General features: G+C 40.6%; 2 protein-coding genes across 7 annotated transcripts in view; one reads left to right on the forward strand and one right to left on the reverse strand.

Moving 5' to 3' along the window:
• Positions 1-24,313, reverse strand: part of PCTP (phosphatidylcholine transfer protein) — a 165,001-nt gene that overhangs the window by 132,583 nt on the left and 8,105 nt on the right. For all 6 annotated transcript variants that reach the window (XM_082861499.1, XM_082861502.1, XM_082861498.1 and 3 more), the window contains exon 2: positions 17,585-17,672. The gene's annotated coding sequence lies outside the window, so the exon portion shown is untranslated. The remainder of the gene's footprint in view (positions 1-17,584; positions 17,673-24,313) is intronic.
• TMEM100 (transmembrane protein 100) lies at positions 16,955-19,790 on the forward strand. Its single transcript, XM_082861503.1, has 2 exons — positions 16,955-17,158; positions 18,646-19,790. Exon 2 carries the CDS (start codon positions 18,710-18,712, stop codon positions 19,112-19,114), a length of 405 nt encoding a protein of 134 aa, XP_082717629.1. The 5' UTR covers positions 16,955-17,158; positions 18,646-18,709; the 3' UTR covers positions 19,115-19,790.

Raw genomic sequence — 24,313 nt, forward strand, 5'->3', positions numbered from 1 at the left:
GACCCAGCAATCTAACTACTGGGCATATACCCTGAGAAAACCATAATTCAAAAAGAGTCATGTACCACAATGTTCATTGCAGCTCTATTTACAATAGCCAGGACATGGAAGCAACCTAAGTGTCCATCAACAGATGAATGGATAAAGAAGATGTGGCACATATATACAATGGAATATTACTCAGCCATAAAAAGAAACGAAATTGAGTTACTTGTAGTGAGGTGGATGGACATAGAGTCTGTCATACAGAGTGAAGCAAGTCAGAAAGAGAAAAACAAATACTGTATGCTAACACATATATATGGAATCTAAAAAAAAAAAGTTCTGACGAACGTAGGGGCACGACAGGAATTAAGACGCAGACTTGGAGAGTGGATTTGAGGACACGTTGTTGGGGAGGGGTGGGCTGGGACAAGGTGAGAGAGTGGCATGGACATATATATATACTACCAAATGTAGAATGGATGTCTGGTGGGAAACAACACCATAGCACAGGGAGATCAGCTCGGTGCTTTGTGACCACCTAGAGGGGTGTGATAAGGAGGGTGGGAGGGAGATGCAAGAGGGAGGAAATATGGATATGTGTATACATATGGCTGATCCACTTTGTTTTACAGCAGAAGCCAACACACCATTGTAGAGCAATTATACTCCAATAAAGATGTCGGAAAAAAATTTACAAGCTATTAAATATAAAATAAGCTACAAGGATATATTGTACCACAGGGGAATATAGCCAATATTTTATAATAACTATAAATGGAGTATAACCTTTAAAAATTGTGAATCACTGTGGTGTATACCTGTAACTTATATAATATTGTACATCAACTATACTTCAATAAAAAATATTAATCTCATCCAAAAAAAGAAAAAAATATAGTGATTTTATACTACCTTTCACTAACCTTTGCTATTTCTTGGGTTTGCTTATATTATTTTGGAATGAAAACCTAGATTATTACTGTTATGGTTTACAACATCCATCCTGTCTTTAAAGAATATATTTTTATATTTGCAAATTGCTTCAAAACCATGCTTTTATTGTTCACTGTTAGTTCTTTTAAGCTAAGTCTCTACTGTTCTTGAATTCTTAATTTTGACCCATCCTTAAAGTTCTGTAAACATTGAGGATTGAAATTTAGCTTTAGGGAGAATCACTTGATTTGTGTTCTTCTCTAGAATACATGATTTTTTTCTGTTTTAAAAGGCTCAATTCATGTAGAAAGCTTGATTTATCTTTTATATTCAAGAATTTTGTCTGGTTATACCTAGGCATGTGTTTCATTTATTTTTAGTGAAGTTTTTAAAGCTTCAAACTTAAATATTTCTTTAGCTTAAAAATTTCTTCTTCTGTCATTTAATTTGTGTTCTCCTGGTTTCATTTCCTGCTTTGGAATTCCTACTTTGTGTAACTACATGTTTTGGACTCCTTATTTCTTATCTTTTCTTTCATTATTTTCAATTATTTATTATTTTCCTGAGAGAAAATAATAAAAATTTTGAGAGAATGCTCAAGTTTTTCTTCAGCTTCATTAATTGGATTTTTTCAGTGTAATATAGGACATTCACTCCTTCATTGGTGGGGGGTGAACATAGCAAATATATTTCTAATTTTCACCTAGCTTTTCCAGACCTCAGATTTTTCCTTATTCATGACAATCAACCCTCATTCATTTTGGAGATGAAGTATCTTTTAAGTCTTTTTAAATATTTGCTCTTTGATTATGATAAATATATTTCGGTGCAATTTCATAGAAAAGGATAAGCAGTGCAGGGAAAAGAAAGTGGCAGGATAAATATTTGGCAGTACTGTATGTTGCAAAATTTGAGTACTGGTGTATCTTTTTTAGATTCCAATGTTAATTATGGAGTGTTATCAATTTTGGCTCTAGTTTCTAACATATCTTCATGGAGAATATGAGACATAAAAGGAAACTTTTTAAAATACAGCAGTGAGGAAAGCTGAGGCAGACTAAATGTGCTCCCATAAAGATGGGACATCCTTGCAATGGCACACTATGTAGCCATTTTGATGGTCCTCTTATTGACATGGAGAGATGTTTGCCACACACAATTAGGGCTAAAAGCGAATTTTCAAAAACTGATATACAGCTTGATCCTATATTTGTGGGAAAAGTAGCATACATATTAATCACTGTCACAGGCTGGAGAAAATTGTGATCTTTTTGTTCAGAACAGTTAAGTTTGCTAAATCAATACAAACTTGTAGTCAGTAGAGGGCGCAAGGAGAGAGAGAAGGAAGTGAAGTGAAAAAGCTGATGTATGAGCAGAATGAAGGTTTTCATAACACAAAGATTATTCTGATTTCCTTTCCATTCATTTATCCAAGAAAATTTCAAAAAGATCATAGAAGCATAACTGAAGTTTGACTATTGCTTTTACAACAAAATATTTGGCATTATCTAGAGAGTCAAAGCACATACTTTCAAGGGGTAAGGGGAACAGAAAATAATTGAGTGCCTATTTTGTGGCAGGCACTGACATATACATTATATACCGTGGTCTCCTATGTAGAACATATTTTGATGTTTCATCAGACATTGCAGTCAGATTAACACAGCCTTGATGAGGTTTTGATTAAAGAAAACATCTATAAAGCTTAGAGATACTGACAAAATCTGATGGCCACAGATCACTTTATAGTTTATTAAATGCTTTCAGATTTACTATTTCATTTCATATAACATCCTGTAAAACAGATCCTTCTTTTAAAGATGAAGGCTGAGTGGTTTATGGAGTGTGGCAAAGTTAAAGATTCTCTCAGCAAGGCTTGTGTGTCTGGGCATGCTGATTTCCATATGCTGTCTCTCAAATAATCTAGAAATCTTCAGACATAACACCTTGGCCCCATGAAAGAGCCGCACGATATGAGCAATAGTTAATACCAATGCAAATCAAAGAATTTTTGTCCTCCATTATTTTTTACAGGATTTGACATTATAACTCACATCTCTGGCTCCTGGATTATTTAATCTAGCTTTGGTGGTTTCCAAATGCTAATTTGGAGACATGTACTGAAAAATGTGAAAAATAAAAGCAATTTCATGAGGTTATATCCTGTTTTTGGTTTTGCTCTGAAGTATTCTCTCTTTTAAGAAATAATCATGATTGTGGATGGTGGCACGCTGCTTTTTTTTTTTTCTTTAAAGTATTTGTTTCGCAAATGAAAGCAAGCTCATAGATACAGAGAACAGATTAATGGTTGGGGTGGGGGCAATAGGTGAACTGTTTCGCTTTTTTTTTGCTTAATTTACATAAATTGAATTGTTCTTTAAAAAAATTTACACCACATGTGCAGAATCTGGCACAGCTTAGGAATTCCCATCAGTGTTAGCTCCATCCACAGAGATGCCAGCTGAGACTCACATGGGACCTTTGTCCATGACATGACTTTTACTACTTGCCAGTGGTCGGCCCATCCAACTCCCAACTGTCATTTTTCTGAGATAATTTGCCCAGCGTGTGTGAGTGGGAAAAGGGAGAAGAAAGGCAGTCAGGAGGATTCATTCCTAGGGCATCTGGATACAGATCAGATCTCCTCCTATGTGCATGTCATACAGACTCCATTTAGATACAAAGGGGTGGGACTGGGTTCCTAGGGAGAAATTAAACCTCTTCACTTCTGCCTGGTCTATATGAAGCAGTTCCCTGGTTACCTCCTCCAGGCTTTGTGATTGGTTGGCTGTGGAAGTGAGGGAGGAGGGAAGTAAGCTGCTGATGGAGCTACAGCAACCCGTAGTTGCAGGCCCTGGGAGGGAGAGGGGAAAGGAGGGCTGAGCAGCACGGGGAAGAAAGAGTCATTTCTCTCCACCGACTGCAAACTCCGTGCTCACAGCTCACATCTCTCTGGAATCCAGAGGCCTCTTTGGCCAAGGAGTCCACAATGCTGGATATTTTCATCCTGATGTTCTTTGCCATCATAGGTCTGCTCATTCTGTCCTACATTTTCTATCTGCTCTAGGGGCTTGCAGCAGTGGCATGGAGATTGCAGGAGAACAGCTCAGGGCGGGAAGGATGAAGCTGACTGGCCCAGCAACCTGCTTGTGGACACACCAGTGGATTTTTGCTTCTGGTCATTATTTTGGGTATTGATTCAAAAACAAAACTACAAGAGATCCTGTTTTCCTATGTTTTTCTCAGATGCATTGATGTAGTATTTCGCAAACCACTCTGAAAAGAATGAGAAAGGCCAACTTCTTTCTTAGAGACCTAATTTAAAATACAATTAATATTAAAATGAAAAATAAAACCCACAATATGAAGGATTTTTAGGAGAATGGGTTGGGAATGGTGTACAGGGAAGGAGGGACTATTACTTCTTAGTTTTTTCTTCAAGTCAGGTGGTCAAAAATAGTTTGAAATCCTATATCAGTCTCTCCCTCCTCATTTTACATTTTTACTGATCTGAGTCCCCAAGGAAACATAGTTTTTGATCAGCAATGAACAATCCTAGATTCTCAGGCTGCCAAGCTTTTCAATAAAGCTGTCCATGAGGTTGGTGATGAGGACTTTTCTCACTCATGTTCGAGTTTCCCAACCATGAGATGATTCCACACGCATTACCATCTGAGGCCACCTGTCTGCCTGCCTGGGTCGGGCAGCAGGGTCCTCGCGTGCCCCACTGAGCAGGGCTGCTGTCCTCTGCCCACAAACATGCTTCCCCATAAGATCAAGAGAGGCCAGGCTGCTCTGGACCACCTCAAGATGTTTGATGGGATCACACCACCCTATGACAAAAAAAGCAGATGGTGGTTCCTGCTGCCCTCGAGGTTGTGCATCTGAAGCCTATGAAAAAGTTTGCTAACATAGGATGTCTGGCTCATGAGGTTGGCTGGAAGTCCCAGGCAGTAACAGCCACCCTGGAGAAGAAGAGGAAGGAGAAGGCCAAGATCCATTACTGGAAGAAGAAGCAGCTTATGAGGCTTTGGAAGCAGGGCAAAAAGAACAGAGAGAAGAAAATTGACAAATTCACAGAGGTCCTCAAGATCCATGGATTCCTAGTCTGAGCCCAATAAAATTGACTGTTTATTCGTTAAAAAAAAAAAAAAAAAAAGCTGTCCATGAGTTCTTCATATAAACTAGTAGACAGGTACATCCATTCAATAAGTTCTCTAACAATTCTCAAAGTAGAAAAATTTTAGTGGCTAATGAGCAGACAATATCCTCCAGAGCCATCTTCTTACAAACAAATCTCAGAAATCTGCCTAAGCTGTTTTAAAAAGAAATTGTAAGAAAAATTTTGGAGCAGAATAATTGTCAATTTGTAAGGAAAAAAAGGTCCTATTCATTGCTCTAAACCATGTGTTATTGTAAAAATACACAGAACTCACTATTTTAAAAACACCTATCACCTCTTTCAGATGAGATATCCCCAAGCCCTATATTGAAAGGAAATTATTATTTTAAGCTTAAAGAGATGATCATGAAGTATAGAAAAAATTGGAAAATAAAGATTAGCTGTGATGCATTTAAAAGTAATGGAATGATTCATGGTAGCTTTCTGACACGGTCAGAAACTGCAGAGAAAATACTAAGAGGGAGTCAGTTCACCTGTGCAGGCTTCAATGTTCTCAAATTTAAAATGGAAGAGCTAGACTAAATGGTTAGCAAGCCCTCTTGCAGCACTAGCAGTATATGTGTTCAGGACTTTTTGACTTGCTTGTATAGTTTTACAATTTGTGAGTGCTTTTGCAGCCTACATGTTTGGGGCATGAAATGGTTAGTGGGAAAGTCCTGGCCGGTTGCAGCTGGAAGAGAGTTGATGGTGGTACACACACACACACACACACACACACACACATACACTCGCGCATGCATATCAGAGTCCACATTTCCACGCGACAGAGGTTTTTCACAGCTGAGCTCAACCTGGAAACTAATTCATTCTGCTAAAAGAAGGGAGGGAGATCTATAAACCAGCCCACCACAGTGCTGGGAGAGCATGGAGGCAAGAGTGATGGCATGCCCAGGGTGTAAAAGGAAGTCATAAAAGTAGGTAAGCAGAATGAGAGAGAGAGGTTTTTGAAGGTAATAAATAACTGGAGAGGCATTCCATAGGGTGTATTAGAGGAAAAAAATCTTTACAAAGAGTGATGAGTCTCCTTATTAATGCCACATGTTCTGTGCAGTTGCAGGTGCAAAACCTGCTAATTTCCTGCCACTGATGTTAAAGGTCAGGAAACAAGGAAGCCACAGTCCCAACACAGAACAGAATAGGGCTCAAAGAATGGGTTTGGCAGCTCCTGGAGGCCACAGAACATCAGACAGACCTAGAGCAGAGAAGGCTCCCTTAGGCCTGGCTGGGTCTTTATCAGACCCACACAAGTGTATCTGGGGGCAGGGAGTTGAAACTTCAGGGTTTCTGTAGTGTGTTGTACAGCATTATGCTTAGTCTTTGTGGTAGTCTCATTCCATATCACAGGTTCAATCAGTTCAACAAAGTTTCTAGTATTTATAGTGTTCCACATTAAAGAAATCCTCTAGATATTGTTATAAAACATGGTATTGTTTGCACAGACCTGAATTTTCAGTGCTACCCAGACTTTGTGCCCGGAGGATAAAAACATGACAGCAGCCTGTCTTCCTCAGAACACATTGCCTTGACTAGGCTTCTTTCTGCACTTTACACTTTCTTAGACCCACTCACATTCCATCCACATACAACCCAAAGGCCTAATGCTGATGTTTCCAATGAGGGAAACTGAGGCACAGAGATGCTAATTGATGTGTCCAGAGTCACCACATTTTAAACCGTAGAGCCAACCAAGATAAGCTAAAATCCAGGTCTTCTGACATCTAGTACCTCAATAAAGTTTTGCTAAGGAAATGTGTATTACATGCCTACTGTGCATCAGGTGCTATGCCTTGGCACAGGGGACACAAGGATACATTTTGCAAACCCCCTACTCTTGAACTCTCAGAATCTCAGAGGAGATAAACTAGCAAGCAGAAACTTTCCTCATTATTTGGCTAGGGCTATGATATTTGTAAGTGTAGAGCAGTGTCCACATCCAGGTACAATTTTGCCCCCCAAGAGACATTTGGCAGTGTGTGAAGACATTTTTGGTTCTCACAGCTCGGGAGTTGTTACTGGCATCTAGTGGGTAGAGCCAAGAATGATGTTAACATCCATCAGTGAAGAGGACAGCCACCCACAACAAAGAATTATCCAGCCCCAAATGTCAAAAGTGCCTAGGTCAAGATACCCTAGCATAGAGCAATATAGGGACACAGTGGAAGTAAAGTCAGGTCTGCCTGGTCCAATGACAGAGGAGGACTTATCAGGGAAGTAGGTGTTGCTTGAGGTATCAGGAAAAATGAGTAGACATCATCCTGAGTATAGGTAAGAACCAACAGGCAAGAGGAACATGAAATAGTGTGTTGTATTTGCAATTTGATCTAAGCTGAAGCTGACCCTTCAATGAAAAGGGACCATTGATGGTTTTAACCAGAGAACCATGTGGTTAAGTGCACATACTCAATAGTTTGCTAGATTAGTGTCAAGCAGAGGATCTCAAACTTCATTTGGGATATGAATAAAAAATGCAGGTTCCTGACCTACCAACACACACACACACCAAACATCCTGGTGCAATAATACAGTAGGTCTAGGTAGAACCCTGAAACACATATATATTTTTTTTGTAAGTACTCTGTGCAATTCTCATGCAGGTAGTCCAACTCCTCACTGGTATACAGAATATATTTGATGGTGGTAAAATTATACTCCTACCACAAAGAAAACAAAAAGGAATTTCAGAAAGAGAGGAATATATAGATTCATCCTTGTCTCTGCTCTAATCCATAATGTGAGGATCTGAACTGGGTGCTTATATAGGAATCTGTGTTAATGCAAGTCATAAAGCAGCACAGCTGCTCCCTTCTGGATTCTGTGACCTGAGACAGAAGAAGCACTAAGGAAGTGCACACTTCTTGTGACACACTCTTGGCAGCCCCTGGGAAGCTCAATTGCTTCTCCAACTTGAAAAATTCTGTGTCCCAGAGCCTTCTTGGTACAGCAATACCTGCTTCCTGTTCCCAGAAAGACCCACCCTTGGGCTTTCCCACCAGTCTTCCCTAAACCTGGCTGCTCCTGTGTCCTGTCACGTTAAGATGTGAGCTGAGATCTCAGATTTGTATCTCATCATGTCAGTCACAGCAGAGTAAGTCTCCACCAGTGGGAATTCTGCCCCTGATGCTTGCCTTCCGAATTCAACTTGCCATCTATGGCTTAACTGATTTCTTTGGACACCTCACACTTCTTATGACATTGGCTTTGGATCAGCAAGAGTGGAAATTAGCGTGTAAACACTGCAATCCTAGAATTTCTGATTTGAACTGGAGGAAACCTTTGCACTGCAGTCTGTCTCTGAGCCAGATGTCTGCAACTCTCCTCTCAGGGAAATAGATGAATATCCACAGTAAGAGGTCAATGGCTTTGCTGACAGATGCTGCACCAGGGAATATTTTTTTAAAGAGATTTCCTGGTAGCTAGGGTAGTTGTGTTAGCTATTTTCCCAAGTTGTCTCATCTACGTTCTCTAATAATGACATGGGAAATTATAGGACCCCAAATAGGATTTTTTAAATAGAATAAAAGGAAAGAATAGTAAAGAACCTACAGAGGGGACCCTGAGATCTGACAAATGGGACCCTGAGAGGTTGGGTGTCTTGCCTAAGGTCAACAAAAAGGGAAAAAAATGATTCAAACCCAAGTTTCCTCACTTTCAATTTATGGCTGTTTTCATTGCACAACAAGAGTATAGAGTCAGAAATGTTAATTTTGTTGTGAAAGTGAGCCAAAACCTTACCCTGTAACCCTAGAAAGAAAGAACAAGTCATATCAGAGCTGTAAAGAAGCCTTTCCAAACTAAGTTTAACTTAAAAGATAAATAGAAATAGTCAGGGGAGAGAGGTTCCCCTGAGACCATCGAGCCCCTCAAATTGGAAGTCATCCAAAGATATCGATGGCAGATTTGCTGACCAGGCTCAGTGGCCAGTTGGGGTTCAAAGTGGACTTGATGCCCTCTGTGTGCACGATGGAAGAAACATCGTGTTCTCATTCTGTGGCCATGCACTGTCTTGGGATCATTAGTTTTATCAAGTTTTACAACTGCTTTTACAAAGACAATAATGCCCATTTCCTGTATAGTTTACTTAAGTAAACAAGGAGACAGCAAGGTACCATCTCCTTTGTGAAGCAAGACTTTAAAATTTTTATCTAAAGAAAGAAAGCAAGGGATCCGTTCTGCATTGTTCCATAAGATAAGTTCGTAAGATAAATTGTTCTAGTTTGACCTCAGTTCAGCTGGGCAAATGGCTCCCTTTCCCACTACCCACCCACGTTGTGAACACCAAAGACTTTTTAAGTGGATAAAAATATTTACAAACAGTTTCTTGAGCTGATCCTGTTCTCATCAATGGGTCACTACAGGGGTCCTGTGGGAAGGTGATTGCGTGTTTTTTCTGGCTAAATAACTTTTTCTAAACCCAAGTTTATTCTGGGGTGAGTGTAAACTCCTATGAGCAACAGAAAACATGCATATCATCTGAACACAGAAACAATAATGCATAGGGATAAACTTTGGAGTCAAACAGGCTTTGGTTCTAGTTGTGGGCTTCACCATCTTCTAAATGGTGACTTCCCCAAACAAGTCCCTAATCTCTTCATTTATATAATGGGACTGTCTGGCAGCTACCTCTTGGATTATTTATGAGTATTAAATGAAATAATAAATCTATAAAAAGTATATAACACAAACTAAATGTTCAATAAATATTTGTTTATTATTAGGTACAGCCTCTTGTTGGGTCTACAGGGTACCCACCATCCAAAGAATACTGGAAAATGCAAATAATAATTGAGTAATTCAATTATAACTGAATAACTAATGTAATTAGCACTAAATAGCTGGACACTTTGAAATAGTCCATTTGAAAAATGATGTGAGCTTTCAAGTTTATATCTGACTTCAATGTAGAGTCATCCTTTTACTTGTTCATTTATTTGGCAAAAACTTTCCTTATGTATACAATTACTAATACTATCCTTCAGGAACTTATGGGAGATTTTCCAGTCAACATGATCTTGGTAAACCCTAATGTGAAGGCTCGCTTACAATGCATGAGGCCCAAAACAGGACATTTCTAAAGAAATCCATAGTGGACTGGGACTGCCATTTTTTTTTAAAGCTTTAACTCACAGGGCAACATAAAATTAGCTCTTAATTTTAATAACAGACAAAGGCTGTTTCTCCAAATGTGAAGTGATTGGAACTCTCTATATGAACCCTTGGAGTAGTGATCAATGGGAGAAGAAAACATTTTCATTCCCAGAAAAGATCTTTGAGGTGCTTTTTTCATGCTAGACACTGTACAAAAAGAACTGCATACTTATGTTCTTGTTTTTGAGGAGTTTAAAGTTAAACTTTAAAATTGAATCAATATATTATTTGCATATAGTCAGTACATTTAAAGTTTCAAATCTGAATTCTTAAAATATTTATTTCTTGTTCCAGGCAGAAAGTTAGCAATCTCAAATCATGTATGTATATTGCATATGTATCTGCAATTTTGTGTGTTTGCATGAAATGAAGTGAATTATAAATTCAATCATAATTTTAGTGGAAAATTCATCTGTGAGACTATGACAGCATTATTTGGCAACTAAGACAATGCTTCACAAATTAGTAGTCAGGCAGTAATGCCACTTTCTCTAGCATTTGCCTCTCTGTTGGAGAAATGGATAGCTATGCTAACCAAACTAAGTGTATACCCTCCGCACCCTGCCCTCTATTTCTTCTGACAGTATCACCAAGCTATTAATTACTTAGGCTTAAAAACCTTACAAACCCCTCTCCCTTGGTAATTTTACCCTGTGAAATCCATTGCCAACTTTTACCAATTCTACCCATTGTAGTGACTCCCCACCTGTATGCATTTTCCATTATCAGGCCCCCAGCTCTCTCATGTGGACAGTCACAAAGGTTCTCTAATTTGCACACTTTCTGGCTTCTCCATTTTGACTCCCCACCCCCAGCCCTCCCACCCCCGGCCCTGTGCATCCCAACACTTTAATTCCAGGCTACTACTGACAAAGCACAGAGCCGACCATGCCATCCTATTCAAAACCCACATTGCTCTCAAAATAAAGTCCAGACTCAACCCTGAGGCAATGATCTCACCAGCAACCATTTCCAGTCTTATTTGGACTGCTCCCTGTCTGCCCCATGCTCTCTGAAATTCAGCCACACAGGCTACTCAAAGCTCTCTGCAGATTTGCACTTTTCTGAGCTACATTTATATATAGGCTCTTCCTTCCAACTAGAATCACCTTCTCTCCTTCCCTACCTACACTGTCAAGTACCAATCTACCATGAAGCTTTCCCTCCCACCTGGATCAGACTGGTGTCATCTTCCAGGGGTCTCCCAGAGCAGTTTGGTATTCCCTCTAGCAGAAAGATTACCTGCGGCTTTCCTGTCCTAGACTGTAAGCTCCCTGAGAGCAGAAATCATGCTTTACTTACTGGTTTCTATATGCTCAACTAGAACATTCAACAAGTTCTTGGCACCCAAAAGGTGTGTAGTAAGTATCAGTGCATCCCAGGCAAGTTAAGGACTTAACGCTGCTGAGTTTTAGTTTCCTCACTAGTAAAATAAAAATACAAAGACCTGAGACAGGGGCTGTATATCAGTGGTGCATATTAGATGATTGATAAGCCTTATTGTGCTCTCTCCTCTTCAAACTGGATGTATCATGTAGGTCGACTCAGAATGAAGCAACCTGGAGTTAGACCTGGGGATAGTGGCACCCTCTACACCTCCATTTCTTTCTCTAAAACATGGAGATAACAGAATCTACTTGTGAAAATAAACTCAACATTCCTCTTACTTAAGCACAGAGCTTAAAATCTATGGTTTCAACTGAATATTTCATTATGTGGAGGAGGGCCAGACTGGTGAGCCCATCCCATGCCAGTCATTTCAAGACCAGAGCTACACAACTGGGATATGGTGAATCAGGTCAGAAGGTATGTTCTGCTCTATGAATATGGAACAAGAGAAGCTAACTGACCCTTACAGAACATTGTAGATTATTAACTTTTAGAAAATTTTACTTGTTACAGGGTGGTTTCAAATCCCCAGGACCAGACTGATGTTGAAACCTAGAAATGTTGTGCTGATTTGGTGTGGATTGGGGTCACACGATGTTTGTGCACATCATTTTATGGACGAGTGACATTTGTCACCAGAGGCTAGGGGGAGATTGCTTCTGTAAAAAGGCATAGAAGGGCCCCATATTATCAGGGATCTAGAGGAGGGGCAAAGCGGGGAGGGTACTGTTGTCCCTCCCTTTCCTTCTCTGGAAAAGGCAAAAATGGTGGGCCTTACAAGCCCCTGAATACATGATCCAGAGCCCAGTAGGGGAAGCTGACCCAAGTGCTGTGCACTTGTCTTGGGAAAGCGTCAGTCCAATTTGCTATAACTCTTTACCTCTGAGCTTCCTCATCTTAGTCCTCCAAAAATATAATGTACACAAATATAAAGGATTGTGCCAGATACATGGGAATGTTATCATAGCTGTTTTAGTATATACTCAGATTTTGAAACAAGAAAATCAGCTCTTCTCATCTGAGGCCAGAATGACAATTAGTTCTTGATGAAGTGAAAGATAGTTTATTCATCCTTCCCTAAGGTCCCACCATGTTATTTGATTGCAGCAATTCTGTTTTTTTATGTTTATGCAATCTTTCATAGTGACTCAGAACAAAATGGGTAAGAGAACGGTGACCAGAGTGTACATCTAAAAGATGTGATTTTCTTTCTATATCTGTGTGGATTTTATGAGTTTGGGGTACCTTAAAATTGACCAGCAAATAGTAAAATATATACTTATATCTGAGGCATACCCATTATTCCACTTGTTACTATCAGATCTCCCTATTTGATGTCCTAGACCTCAAAGAGAAGTGCTTTGGGGCAGGGGTAGGAGTAGAAATAATATGACCTGTTATCCAAAATGAAAACACAAGCACAGATCACTTTCCAAAATGTCCATGATTTCAGAGCTTAAATGCAGACACACCCTTAAAAGAAGCATTGGAAAGAAGAAAAGTTGGCCAGCTTCCCAAATCTCACTGAATCCAACTGGACTGGGTGATGATGGAGATCAAAGGCATGTGGCGACTGGACAGAGAACTGGGAGGAACTGGCATCTTCAGGTCTGCTGAAAATTAGCCAAATGAACCACACCAAGCAAAAGCAAACTGAAAGTAAATATGGGAGAGTAATTGAATGCACATGGGGGTGCTCTTCACCAAATGAAAAGTTTGTGTGTTCCCAAAGGAGAGATTTCCAGGGCTTCAACAGCATCGACCCATGGCAAAAACAAAATAGTACCCTTTCTAATTGAGAAACTGAACCCTTTTGGCTTCTACTGAAGGGACACAGGCAAAATCTCCTCTTGGTCATGGTACTCATGACTTTCCTTGTCCTCCTCCACTTCTATATCTCCCTTCCCTAAATAACTTTGTTTCTGGCTTATTTCTAAGTAAAACGAGATTTTTTTTAATTTGGGGGAATTGTCTCCAGAACAGCAAGTGTTCCTAATTCTGCTTTTTATGATGCCTTTGGTGGAAGTTTAGCTCAGTTGCTCAGAGCTGTGATTTTCCTGTGTATCACCATTTCCATGGTGCCTTGCACCCCTCTGATGAACAGCCCTGATAACACCTCTCCTCTGGCTTTAGGGAGAGGGTCCACACAGGGAACCAAATGCCATTTCGCCATCAATGGATCTCTTCTTCCTTTACTCCTCTATTACTTGCTTGTTATGGTGAAAAAATTAATTTGCCTTTTCACTCCCCACTGCACATACTCTCCCTACCCCACACCCTCCTAGAAGTATAGAACAAGGATTGCAACTTCTTTTCTGCAGGTTCACAGTATTACAGAGAGATAGTATCAGAATGGGGGGGGTTTGGATAGGGAAAACCTTGAAAATGGAAGCCCGAATGAGGATACAAAGAAAGAAAAACAAAGGAAGACACTCTTTCCAAATTTGGGTCCCTTTAAAAAAAAAATACATGGATTCCATTTTCATAGAGGGAAATATGGAAGAAAATACAACAGCACTTAAGGAATTTCCTCTCATCAATTTTTCTCTGATCCCTTAATTGTGTTTAAGCCTTGGTGAGTACTTTGTTTACAGTCCCTAGCGTAGTGATTTGCATCACCGTCTCTGGCTAGCTGTTGGCCTGGCCGGGAGCTGGCAGCTGTGTCAGTCCAATTCTGGCTGGGAAAGGTAAGGATCTTTGCCTTGATTTTTGAAACTGGGAAAGAAATGTGGAATGTCTTTGGAGGGGTGGGGTGGGGTAGGAGGATGTAGATTTAATTCATGAATTAGAAGCTTTCTGAAAAGTTCTCCAAGCTTAAAAGAATCTCCTGGAGCCTTCTGTTTAAAAAGAACCAGAAAGATTTCCTCTCCTTTCTGAAAGAAGTCTTGCAGAAAGAAGGCTGGTTGCTTTGTGAATGAGATTTTGCATTTGCGGGCAGGTGTCTCTTAAGGCACTCTCAGGAATGTTTAATATCTTATAGGCGCAGAGAAGAGGGAGGAAAAATCATTCAAAGGCATCAGGCATTGATCACTAGGAATTCTTTGAATTTTAATTTGAAGAGGTAAGAATCATTTAAAACTGCAGGTGTTCTTGGGTATCTATTCTTTAGATATTTCTGCTTTATCCCAAAGCTTTCTACTTCTCTGTATTTATCAGTACAAACGATAAGTTGTCCAATAGCAATCTGAAGATGTGCATCTGTGTATCTGAGCAGATGTACATACTCTGAAGAAGAATTAGGGTGAATGTAACATCTGAAGCCTGAAAAGGCTGAGGAAAGCTTGGGTATTAGGAGCAATAACGACAGACCAACTCTGTTCCCAGCGCACAGATGCATTCACTGTCCCTCAGTATAAGTTCAGCCAAGAAGTCACCATCAAAAAAAGGTGCCTCTGGCCTCTCTCTGGAAGGAGTTCAAATGATGTACCTTTGACTTTGACAATGGGGGAACATGGTCAACAGGAAAGGGTGAGGATATTCAAAGCTTCAGTGGGGTTATTGGATTACATTGGGGAGAAAACAGCCCTGCTAGAAAGTAAAGAGGAATTGCCCCCGAAGGAAGGCCACAGTTCACAGTGGGAAGACTGCTGCTCTCATAAGGAGCTTCTCAAGAACCTCCAATTATGTGGCCCATGGCTCCCAATATCCCTGTCCTCCCAGGGCATTGCTGGCAAGTGCTGAAATGCCGTAGTTCTAAGTACCCCTTCTCAAATACCAAGTGACAGCACTCCTCCTGGAGGATGAATATGTCCCTTTACATCCCACATTTTTAAAGTCTGAAGATAGTCGTGGCTGAGGCCCTCCAGGTACTCATCAGCCTCAGCAGGCTGGGCTCCCCCGACTCAGCCAGGCCTCAGGAACTTTTCAACTTTATTTCTTTTTAATGAAGAAACCCTTTCTCTGATTTCCATCCTGGTCCCTCTCCCTTTATGAGAAAATCACCAAGGTATGATTTCTAGACAAGGATGGAAAGAGTGGGCTATCGTAGAACAGAGACGAGATGCCTGAGAACATCCATGCCCTCCACCGGAAGTTAGAGAAATCTAACAACTCGAGAGAAAGAAGGAAAACAAATCTCTTTCAAGATTTAATTTATATTTGTAGTACTAGTTGTATCAATTAAAAAGATATTCAAACTTGTATGGATTAAAAATAGATGACGGATAACTTTTAGCTACAGAAGTATCAGGATGAACTTATAATAGTCACCCAGTATTATCTCATTTTTCCCTCCAGAAGACAATCTGGGGCTTTACAATTTTAAATAACTTATCTGCAAGAAAGTCTAGAGCTCTAAGTCCATTTGCAGACAGGGGGTGGGAAATAGACATTTATTGTTTGAGAGCATGACATGTCAAGCCATATATGTTTGAATATTTAAAATACCTTGCTCCTTTAAGTGGGTCAAGGATCTGCAGATTGACACCAGCCAGGAGCTTGCTACAGACCTATTAAATCAATCTACATTTAGCAAGCTCCTTACGTAATTTGTGTGCTCCTTAAAGCCTAGAGTTCAAACCAAGGGTTTCTCTCTGTGTGAACTTTGTCAGATTACTTAACCTCTCTGAGCCTCATTTATAAACTATCTATAAGCTCATTTGTCAACTAGTGAGAAGTCATGTTAATGCATGCACCTTGCAGGTACTCTATAATGACAGTGATGGTAATGATGATTTCAGCATTGCCGAAGTTACTCACTTCCTAGCACAAGTAGTAATCATGTTTAAATCAAAATGACTGTTTTCCCCCCTTAGTCACAAACATTTGTATCTCCCACCCTTGTTCCTAAATGAATTAATATCAAATGGGGGGGGTTAAGCTTCAGATGAACAGCACACATATATGAAGAAAGAATATTCGGGAAACCTGGGAACATAGATTTTTGCTGGCTTAGAGGCTGGATTCAGCTGCTCGATGACTTCACAGCTGTTCCTCCTGCCCTAAAAGTGTCTATCCCTTCGGCTCTGTCCCCTCAGCTGGGTCTGCAACGCTGACTCTGGGATTTTCTTGTGAAAATGCCTGCTGGGCGGGAGGAAGATCTGGAGGTTGGCTGGGGAAAAAATGAGTAATGCAAAGCAGTGCGCTCAGTAAATGCTGCAAGAGAAATAAAAGTAAAAGCTGCCTCCTGTCTCTAGGGACTCTAGAATGATTCTGACTTATCATGTCACTGAGCAGAGCTGGGGGAAACCAAAACTCGGAATCTGCTGGCAAGGAAAAGAACGAAGAAAAAAAAATGGTAGGGAGGGGCAATCCGGCGGGGGAGGAAATAAAAAGAGAGAGAGGGAAAGACAAGCGTCATTTAGGAAGAGGTAGAGTAAAAGAAAGAGCTCCAGGATCTAAAACCTACCATATAGTATTTTGTATCTTTTCTTTTCCCCAGAGGAGATCCCTGTCCTGTCACTTTATTGACAGACGTGCTGTTACAGGCTGTCTTCCCAGAGGTCGCAGAAGAAGCTCAGACGCTGCTGTTCCTTCCCTCCCAAGTCCAGTGGTCTCCCTGGTAATGGATTGCTTCTCTCTGAGGTACGGGTCAGTGTCAGTCTTTGGGGGATGGAGCTTGATTTTCAGGTTAGCTGAAGTCTCAGCTTTGGGGTGAAGATTTTTTTTCTTTCAGACAGAATCTCAAATATCCTTTTACTGGCCTAGCCAGTATTTAAGGTATCATTGAACAGCAGTGATTAATTTGGTGATTAAAAATCCCATGCAAATAGGCAGCTCTAACTTTTAGTTCATTGCACAAGGAGTGATATTTTTGACCTCCCAGAGCAAGGAAGAAACTGTGAGGTTTGATTTGGTGTTGAATTAGTTTTCAGTGGGTGCTTAATATGATCAAAGTATTCATCTCACTGAAATCATCTCCAGTATCTTCCTTTAAATGCTTTCATAACTATAACTGCTCAACCCTTTAGCTGCTGGATCACTTCTCGATGGTAAAGGAGAATGACTTACCATGTCTGAGCAAGAGAAGAGTGTTCACTGATTTCTCATAGATGGCGTTTCAACCAGAGGCTTTTGATCGAGAGTCTCAGATTTCACCCTGAAATGTTCAGATTCAAAATATTTAGAAAGATACAGCGCAGCAAGTTTTTGTACACAGCAGCGTGGGGTAAAAATGAACTTGTAAATCTTTATGCTTATCTAGTATGCTTTTTTTTTAAAACATGTGGTACATATAATATCAAAATTCCTTGTTGAGTTTAATGGAAAATTTGTGAATTGACAGCTAATTATCCTAATAATTGATCTTCTCTTTAACATAAAAAAGCACAAAATTTTGTCCAAAAAACTGTTGAATTATTTTTCTTATTTTTCCCTTTTCAAATGGATCAGAGGATATTGCCGCATTTTAGCTCACAAATCCTAGCCTTATTGTCCCTGAATTTTTGCCCAACTGCACCCCCATCATGGACCCAGGATGCATGTTTCTCTGTATTTAATAGTTACAACAATAAAGACTTGTTAACTGTCAGTTGATGTAGAAGAACATCATTTGTACGCTGATTGCTGGTCTTGACGTTGCTTTGGTGCACAGCTAATGGGCAATAGTTTGGAAAGAGTGCATGTTATGCCCGGAAACGCCGGCAGAGTCTAGGTTGCTGTGAGTGTGGAAGGGACTGTGCGAAGTGTTGTTTATAACGTGTTCTCCTCTTGAATGAGGCTGTTTTGGGATTAAGATTGAGGCTTCTCTGTGTGTTTAGAGGAAAGAAAAGCAATAGACAAAGCAGAAAAGCTTGTAAAACATTTGCAGACCGCCAGAGTGTATTAAGCACTGTAAAGTGCTTCCTGCTTTTTATATCTTCCCTTTCTTTATGGTTCTCTGCTTTATCTTGTTTTCTTCTCAATGCAAAGAGAATGCAAACAATTAGGAAAAAAATATATTAAAGTTGATTTTCACATGCATCCATGCCTCCTAGAAAAGAACACAGTGGTCTTTCCCCCAGCTCTTTACTCCTACTTGTGAGGCTTACTCTGATGCATTTAACTGGAATCTCCTGTCTTCTCCTCCACAGCTTCCACCCTGGTGAGACCGCCCAGGTCTAGTCTGTGAACTCAGCTAGAAGACATACTGTAAAAATGACCGAAGAGCCCATAACGGAGATCCTGGGAACCCCGAAGTCTCCCAAGCCAGTGGCAATGGAGAAGAGCTCCAATGGTGAAGTCATGGTCACCATGGTCCCCCTGGTCAATGAGATTCAGCTGACAGCTGCCACGGGGGGCGCTGAGCTCTCCTGTTACCGCTGCATCATCCCCTTCGCCGTGGTGGTCCTCATCGCTGGGATAGCGGTCACTGCCGTGGCTTACAGCTTCAATTCCCATGGCTCCATCATCTCCATCTTAGGTCTAGTCCTTCTATCATTGGGACTTTTTTTGTTAGCCTCCAGTGCCCTGTGCTGGAAGGTGAGACAGAGAAGCAAGAAAGCCAAGAGGCGGGAGAGTCAGACGACTCTCGTGGCAAATCAGCGAAGCTTGTTTGCTTAGGACTGAATGAGACCAAACGGGATGTGTGGTCTGAAGGACCTGCTCTCACTTCATCCGCCAATGCACCCAGGACTGGTGTGGGAGAGGATGGACTTGGCATTGCCGCAGACCAGAGGCATGGGGGTGGCCTGAGGGTGGAGGATGGATGGGGTTCTCCTCTGTGAGCAATGACTTGTGTCTTCGATGACAAACTTAATTCTAAGGGCTGTTTCTAAGACTGAAAAATCAGTGTTTCCTCTACATTAAACATTTTAGGGGTCATGGGAGGTGTGCGGCATTAGACAACATTTGGTTCACCTTGGAAAGTAGGCAAGAGAAGATGAGTTCTGGCACACCAGCAACCTGCCTCCAAAAGAGATAACCCATGCTATTAGGATGTTATATCATAAAAATGTTCTACTGAGAGTCTAAACTGCCTTGAACTTTGCATACTCCTGTGAAATTCTGTGATCATTTTTTTCCAAAAAGTTGATTCTCTAGCATCTGTTTTATTTTTCACTTTCAGTAACTCATCACTGGTGGTACTTTTCTTGAAGAATAAACTAATATTTTTTTTTATGTTTTAACATTGAACAGTTTTTAGATGATCGTAATGCTGTGTCAGAAGTTTAAAAAGAAAAAGGTAAAATGTGTAGCTACTCGATGACATGTGGGGATAAATTAATATTAAAATAATCCAATATAGCACTTTTGATGATTTTTATATTAAAGTTTAATGTACATTTTATTCAAAATAATAAATACTCATTGCTGCTGAAACTTCTTAAATGGTTATTTCCATTGTAGTTACTGTTACTGCAGTTCCAGATTGCCCATCTTTCCTTGCCTTATCAGCAACAACATCTCAATTGTATTTCTCTCAAATGGGCATGTTGCTCCTTCCTAACATAACTAAAAGATTTTTATTTTTTATCACATCATTTTTTTTCACGACTTCTGAAGAGTAATATGAATTATGTTTATTCTAAAAGATTTATATGCCATTATAATTAGGAAATCAATGCCTTGGGTCAGGAATTTTATAATGTGTTGTTAAATGTGTGTTACATATTTACATTTATATTTACATATAATTATACATATTTTTTGAGCAGCAGCTATATACCAGGCATTGTGTAGATTCTCAGGCTGCTTAACTGACTTAGCAATAATACAATGCAAATAACGTTACTGCTTGAATTCTGTGATTATTGAGCAGCTAGGACTCTACGCCATAACTCTAGCCAGAAATATCCCCAGTTCATGTCGTTTAAACCATATTAAACTAGAGAGGAAAGATAGGCACAAAGCCTTTCCTAAACCTTGGAAAAACAAAGCAAAACAAAACAAGCCTAGCATAGCACTTTCAATGAAAGGCATTCTATCAAGGACTTTAATTAAATGTGGCAGGAGCCCTCTGGCACTGACTGCTCCCTGGTGCTCAGGTGGTTTTGTTAAGGGGAGACACCTTGATGACCTAGTTTCTCCTGGCTTTGAAGGTCAGATGGTGAAAGTCTGGAGTTGTTGAATACAATTTTCTTGAACACATGCAGGTGAACACTCCTCTGGACCAAATGCAAGTGTATGGCATTGTGTTTATGACAGTGGGAGGGATACTGTGTTTTGACATGCATTTTTTTTTTTTTTTTTTTTTGCTCAAAGATATCCAAAAGCTCCCCACTGTTGATGAAGAAATTTCTCAAGTGAGTATTCAAGGTCCTGCTCTGTATGATCCAAACAAATGTATCCAGCTTTCATTTTTATTCCAACCCCAAAACTCATGAGGTAGCCAGACCAGATGATTCCCCATTCCTGGATTAGGCTTCAATTTTCCTGCCTCCATGTACGTTCAAACTTCTGTTCTCCCTCCATCCTTATGCCATCCTTTCCCCCTCCAATTCAGACATATCCAGATCCTGCTTCTCATTAGAGCCCCAGCTTAAGTGCAACCTCTTCCCAGAGGTTCCCATTTATCTGAAAGGAATTGCTCCTTCAAGAGTCTCTACCTATTTATTCTCTGATGGCAACTTTCATTTTCTACCACGTGAGTACCATAAATGTTTTATCTTCTTCCAAAACTCCTTAGAAGTGCATAACGTGTCATATATTTTTAAACCCCTAATAAAATGTCCTGCACAGATTAGGTACTCAATAAGTGTTTGCTAAATGAACGAAAGAATAAAAATCAGAAAGTGTTGAGTGTTTGATCCAGAATTACAGTTTGTTTTAATCTCGTAAAACAAAGTTCTTTAGTTCTCACCTCTCCCAAAATAGGTCATCCTACCCCACCCTGCCTCTACTGGAAACACCAGGTCCAGGTGAGTATTTACTACCTTTGTATAATATTTCTCTAGCCACGCCTGCCCTTCCAACTGCTTGAAAAGTAAACTTGTGAATTATTTCAGGCCACCAGGGGGCCTCATGCTGCTACCTGAGAGTCCCAAAAGAAACCCCATGGAATGACTTAAATTGTAAAGACTGAAATAAGATCATACCGGAAATAGAGATATCTCTCCTATACGTGAGGAGTTGGAGAAGATCCTCCACTGGGGCCACCCCTACCCTCTTCCCTAAGCCACTTTGCAATGGCTAATTCTGGGTTCTTCTAGTAAATACAGGAAGGTCTTGCCCTGCTGAGGGAGCCTCCAGTCACATTAAAAAGGTGTACACACCTGCAGAGCTGTAAGGCACAGAGATAGTCCTATGTACTGTGGCTCCCAACTCCCACAAGGAGAATAAACCCAGACTTGAATCATGATATCACAATTATCTCATAACATATGTCTTTAATGGTCAAGGTTTGTCTTTACAAATGGTTTGATGATCTAGTGATAAGCAGGTGTTAAATGCATGCATAAGCATGATGCAGGCATATATGTATTGAAAAGATAACCTGGCCCTACCCTGGAGGATCAGAAACCAGTTATCATCTGGAAGGATTTTCCCTAAACCTCATACATCCTAGAATGCACAGGAATAACTTTTAACCCCATCCTGGGCAGCGAGTCTCTGCCCAGGTGAGAAACACAGCCGTCTAGGGAACTCTGCTCTCCCCACCTCACTACCTCGGTTGAGCTAGGAAACCTTGCCTGGAGAAGATGGCAAGGTCAGATGAATCACGCAGGTGGCTGAGGCCAGATAAGCTCAGGAGAGCCAGACCACAAATCCTCAGACCTACCTCTCTGTTCCACGACCACCACTAGACAGACAGACAGACAGAGACAGAGATCCTGGTTTGTACCGTGTTATGGTTTTGAACTTGGAAGATCTGGTTATGAATCCCAGCTCTCCTGTTAAACTAGTCAGTGATCTTGAGAAGTTAAGCCTCACCTTTAAAATAAGCTTAGCTTTAAAGAAATGATTTAAATTGTGTCATCTATAAAGTACTACACTCTTACAAAATTGTTATTTTTCTATCTAATGTTGACCTCAGCTTCTTTCTGTACTTATTGTCCCAACATGCCATCAAGCATCGAACAGCCCCCTCTTTTGGTTAAATGGCTTTAATTAGTCACTTGTTTAACCTTGACATTATCCATGAAGGCTCTCTAGACCAAAATAATCTGGGGAAAACACCTGTTCCAAATATGAATAATAACTTACATTTTCTTAATATTGTTATAATTTTTGGTGCTTTCACATACATTGGAGTCATTGTAAAGGTATATTTAATACAGAAATTCAATTATGTGTCTTTAATAAAAAGGAGATCAGGAGAGTGAGAAATCCCCCCCCCCACCTCCCCTCCTCCCATCCCCATTCCAGTCAATCTCATCCGAGGCTGCCCCACAGAAAGGAAGACCAGAGCAGGAATCTAAAGAGAAGCAAAAAAAGTAAATTCCTTGTTCCTGGTTTTTGAGCCTCAAGGACATTTTACTGATTTAAGCCTTATCTAAGTAATTTTCAAATGTAATTTGTTTACACTCGATTTTTTACATTACTCTTTGACCCTGTATATGATGGGGCTCAAATACATCTGATATTACGCAATATTCTCCACCACACTTTGAGGCTATAAGTGCATGTCCACCCTACTCTCAGGTAAGCAAACTATAGTTCCAAGAGGGTAAGTGGTTTATCCAGTCAAGGTTTCACAGCTGGTGAGGCCTTGAGTCAGACCAATTTGCTGACCAGAGATTATATTTATTGCAGGTTTATGCTTAGCTGTGACAGATATCATTTCCAGAATGATAGGAAAAGGAGACCAAAAAAGGTGTTCTAATACCTATTTTCAGAAAACTCTTTTTAAAGTATAATATACATAGAGAAAAACGTACAGCTGAATGAATTTCTCACACACACACATACACACAAACCTGTGGAAACAGATGAAAAAAACAAATATTGCTGGTCCCTCAAAAGCCCCCCTTGAATCCATTTCCAGTCATTATTTCTCCAGGAGGATATCTTCACTCTAACACATGAGTAGTCTTGCCTGATTTTTAACCTTATATAAATGGAATTTTGGGGTGTGTACTCTTTGTGCCTGGCTTCTGTGCAATATTATGTTTATGAGGTACGTCCATATTGTTACATGTCATTATAAAGCGTTTATTCTCATCTCTGTGTAGAATTCCACTGTATGAATACACCATCATTTATTTATCCTTTCTGCTTTTGATAGGCATTTGGATAGTTTCTAACTATTAAAAATAGTACTTGTGGTAGCCAGGCTCCCAGAGGCCCCCCAAAATAACTGCCTCTGATATTCACGTACCTCCTACATTGTCTCAGGTTGCTTTGTGTGGCCGATGGCAGAAGTGATGATATGTCACTTTTTTTTTGCGGTACGCAGGCCTCTCACTGTTGTGGCGCCTCCCGTTGCGGAGCACAGGTTCCGGATGCACAGGCTCAGCGGCCATGGCTCACGGGCCCAGCCGCTCCGTGGCATGTGGGATTTTCGCGGACCGGGGCACGAACCCGTGTCCCCTGCATCGGCAGGCGGACTCTCAACCACTGCACCACCAGGGAAGCCCTGGTATGTCACTTCTAAGACTGGGCTATAAAGACACTGAGACTTTCACCTCGGTGCCTCTCTCTCCCTCCTTTCTTTGGGGGAAGCCGTCTGCCACGTTGTGGGGACACTCAGGCCACCATGGAGCGGCCCATGTGGGGAGGCACAGAGACCTCCAGCTAACGGCTAGAGAAGAGCTGAGACCTGCCAGCAACTACCTGAATGAACTTGAAGGTGGATCTGTGTCCCCAGAAGACAGCTTGACC

Source organism: Leucopleurus acutus, assembly GCF_964270905.1.
Source record: "Leucopleurus acutus genome assembly, chromosome: 19".
In the NCBI taxonomy this organism is placed as follows: domain Eukaryota; kingdom Metazoa; phylum Chordata; class Mammalia; order Artiodactyla; family Delphinidae; genus Leucopleurus; species Leucopleurus acutus.